The 3,464-nt window shown below is 46.9% G+C and overlaps 1 protein-coding gene across 1 annotated transcript; it reads left to right on the top strand.

The window, feature by feature from the left end:
* The first annotated feature begins 240 nt into the window (after positions 1-240).
* On the top strand, positions 241-1,464 carry LOC129385432 (cytochrome P450 3A4-like). Its single transcript, XM_055072059.2, has one exon. The coding sequence runs from the start codon at positions 242-244 to the stop codon at positions 1,409-1,411; it is 1,170 nt and encodes a 389-aa protein (XP_054928034.1). The 5' UTR covers position 241; the 3' UTR covers positions 1,412-1,464.
* The last annotated feature ends 2,000 nt before the right edge of the window (positions 1,465-3,464 follow it).

Here is a 3,464-nt window from a genome sequence, read left to right as displayed (position 1 = left end):
TCCTTGGACGGTAGAGGTACACAGCTTCGCTGTAAAAATAAAAATTTTCTATCAACGGGCACGAACGTTAATGCACTTACGGTAAGCTCAAATTAGTAGATGTCTATGATATTTATAAGTCTTTTCCAGACATTTCAGTAGGGAAATGCGTGTTAGATGTTTACTTGCTTCAATTGTATAAGGAAACTAGCGAACTTTAGTGTTTTACACACTATTTCTCTGTTTTCAGGTGAACTTTCAAATGGACGAGGATAACCCCACAGTCTCCAGGCTCTGCACAGTATTCCAACAAATGGACGAAACGGCCATAGAAAGCTTTTTTGCCTTCCCACTATTGCGCGCGGCGCTCCGATGCGTCTATCCGTTCTCAGACTTTTGCAGGAACATGAGGGAAGTCTCAAACGATGTGCTTAAAATTTTGAACTGGCGAAGAAGTCCGAAGGCACCGCGAGAGAAAGATGTGCTTCAGTACCTGATCGACCTCCAAACGGCAAACGAAGGCGCCACAGAAAAAACGAGGAGATACGCACGTGCCCTTAACGACAGCACCCTGTTGTCAAATATTATCATGTTGTTAGCCGTTGGCTTCGATAGCACCTCTTCTTCGCTGGCTTTCGTGTTCTACTTGCTGGCAAAACACCCAGAAGAGCAAGAAAAAATTCGCGCCGAGGTGGTGGCAAAAATGGAAAGCTTAAAAGCTACAAAAACAGACCGCGTCAATGACCAAAGTACTCCGTCAGAGCAACAGCCACCAGAGAAGCCAGATATAATCAAAATGCTTCACAAGAACAACGCTTCTCAGTTCTACGAAACGGACAAAAGCCACCAAAAGCCACAGGGGCAAATGCAGTCTAACGCAAGTGATGCAACGCGCCGGGACGACACAGTCACAGGAAATGCAAACATTGAAGAAACGCTCCAGGAGTGCACTCTCGAAGCAGACGACATACTAACCCTCGAGCGTCTGGACATGGTTGTACGCGAGGGACTACGCCTTTACCCCGCACTGCCGGTCATGATCTTGCGCGAGTGCTCCCAGGACACGACAGTCTTGGGTCAATATATTCCCCGTGGGACAACGCTCGTCGCTCCCCCTTGGCACATCCACAGAGATCCGAAGATATGGAGTGATCCGGACGAATTTATTCCTGACAGGTTCGCGAAGAGAGAGCAAAGCACCCTGTCTTCTACGTACTTTCCCTTCGGCCTCGGATCACACATTTGCTTGGGCCAAAGACTAGCTTTGCTGATGATGAAAACTGTTCTGTACAAAACGATTTATGCGTTTGAGCTGAGCTTGAGTGCAGAGGAGTCAGGCCCTATGAAAGTGAAAGTACCGGGCCTCTTACTAAATCCTGTTGACCCATTGCGGCTTCAATTTAAGCGTAGGTCAGGTGCACGCAAAAGTTGATTTAATTCGGATATGGCTCATCTGTTTCTCACTTCCCGCTCCTTCGAAACCATCACCGCCAGAATAAATCAGCTCGGAAAGTATCGATTGCATTCTTTGTGTAACTTGACCCTTCCTTTAACCAGGTTGAACTACCACGAGAAAAAAACTCTACGTTCAATGCAAAATTTTTTGAGAACGCAAAGATGCTTGAACATCGTTACTGTATCCTAACTTAGGAATACACATACTGAGTCCACAAACCAATTCTTGAAAATATCAACCATAGTGCTGGCGTGCTGTTCCCCTTTCCGATAGCTCAGTTAAATTCTTTGAACCCTCGTGCCTTTCACAAGGGTTCGTTTGGGCACAATTTGCGAGCGCTCTCGAACGCTGTCGTAGTGTCACAACAGTCAGTTATATTGCTGCTCACGAGAAGCGGTAGTGAAATTTGATTAATGTTCTCGAGCTACCATAAGTGCCAAGTCCGCAAAATTATGACGCAGGCTGTTCATTTGCAGGACAATGACAGAAGGCTAATGATGCGAGAGCTCTCGTTAATTTTGTTTTTTCGTGTTTTGTTATTGAGTGTGATGCGTTCATAAAAGTAAATAGATATTCCATAGCACTGAAGATCACGGCTGGCAGACGACGAACGGCCATAAAGAACCTGCAGTTGAGCAGAAATGGGAAACAACAACCAAACATGCCGCAGAAAACATCACGTGTCAAAAGAAAAAGGCCTCCTAGTTCCTACAAATATTTCCTGTCAAAGACCCGGCGAAGAACACAAGCAGAAGTAATTAGGGTATAGGCACCCAGGTTAGGCCCACCAGAACTATGTGTGAGTCAGCGAGCGAAACATCTGAGAACTGTTCGGACCGATGACAGGAGCCAAAAAAAAAGATTTTTTTTTTTAATTCTTCTCCTATTTCCTGGATTTCGCCGCAAGAGGTCCTACCGAGCGGACTTACTCTACATGTGCTCCAGATTCAGCGAGAAGTTCTTTAGGTTTGGCACCTCGCAATGGCTGACTTCCTGCAGCATTTGACTCGGCTCAAGAAACGCCATTCAGACAGACCACGTGCACAGAGGTGAGTTTATTTTTCAGGCAAGTACTTATCATGGAAGTTGCAAGGCGTAGGCTGCGCCCAGCTAAGCCTACTGTGGATTGCCGAGCCCCGCTACCCGAAGCCACGTGCCTCGAGATCCACGCGCACACCCGGCAGCCCGACACGTTTCTTTATTGTTTATTCTGTGGTGAAACACAGCCATTACTTATCGTTATGGAAGTCGGGCGAACAGACTCCCCAGCAGCAATAACAAATACTGAAGCAGAAATGAACGACATGTAACCGACGTTCGGCAGCAACAGCCGAAAGACACTGTGGAAGACCAGACCGTTGATGTTGCTTCTAGCGTGATGCCAGACGAGGAAAGAATACATCGCAACACAGGATAGGCAGAAGGAATCCTCCTACGACCAACGGAAGGGGCAGAACATAAGTGGTGGAAAACCGCAAGAAGCTCCACAAAAGCCGTGGGGCCACAACAACGCCAGCCAACACGCCTACGCTGGCCAAGGACTCCACCACCAGCAGAGAGCCATTAAAAGAACATGTATAGACATAAAGCAGGTATGAAAGTATCAAGCTAGAAAGACGGAGTGGTAGGAAGAGGATTAGCTCAAACATGCAGAGTCACATCCCAGGAGCTCTACACCAAAGTGATGATCCAGACACAATTGCAACAAAACTTAATTCGGACGAGTAGCGAAGAGTACTGCGCACTTAAACTAGCCGAACTAACAAACATACAAATTGGAAAAGCAATTTACGAAATCACACCATACCTCAATTCGATTCTGGGCACTGTACGCGGCGTTGTTCACGATAGAGAGGAAGGCACCACTGACGAACTGCTAGTAGATCTGCTAGCAACGACTGACAACTGCAAAATCGTGTACACTAGAATTCTAGGAAGATCGACGTCGGCAGTGAACACCTTCGAGGGTCCGCGCGTGCCGTTTTAGATTAAAGTGGGATGTGTGCTCACCCGCTACCGACCGTACACA

This window comes from Dermacentor andersoni, chromosome 7 (assembly GCF_023375885.2).
Source record: "Dermacentor andersoni chromosome 7, qqDerAnde1_hic_scaffold, whole genome shotgun sequence".
Classification (NCBI taxonomy): Eukaryota; Metazoa; Arthropoda; class Arachnida; order Ixodida; family Ixodidae; genus Dermacentor; species Dermacentor andersoni.
The sequence above is the reverse complement of the archived record's forward strand: the minus strand, read 5'-3'. Positions and strand labels throughout refer to the sequence as shown.

What these genes read in the sequence shown, in the direction of transcription:
- LOC129385432 (XM_055072059.2), top strand. Translation starts at nt 242, where the DNA reads ATGGACGAGGATAACCCCACAGTCTCCAGGCTCTGCACAGTATTCCAA.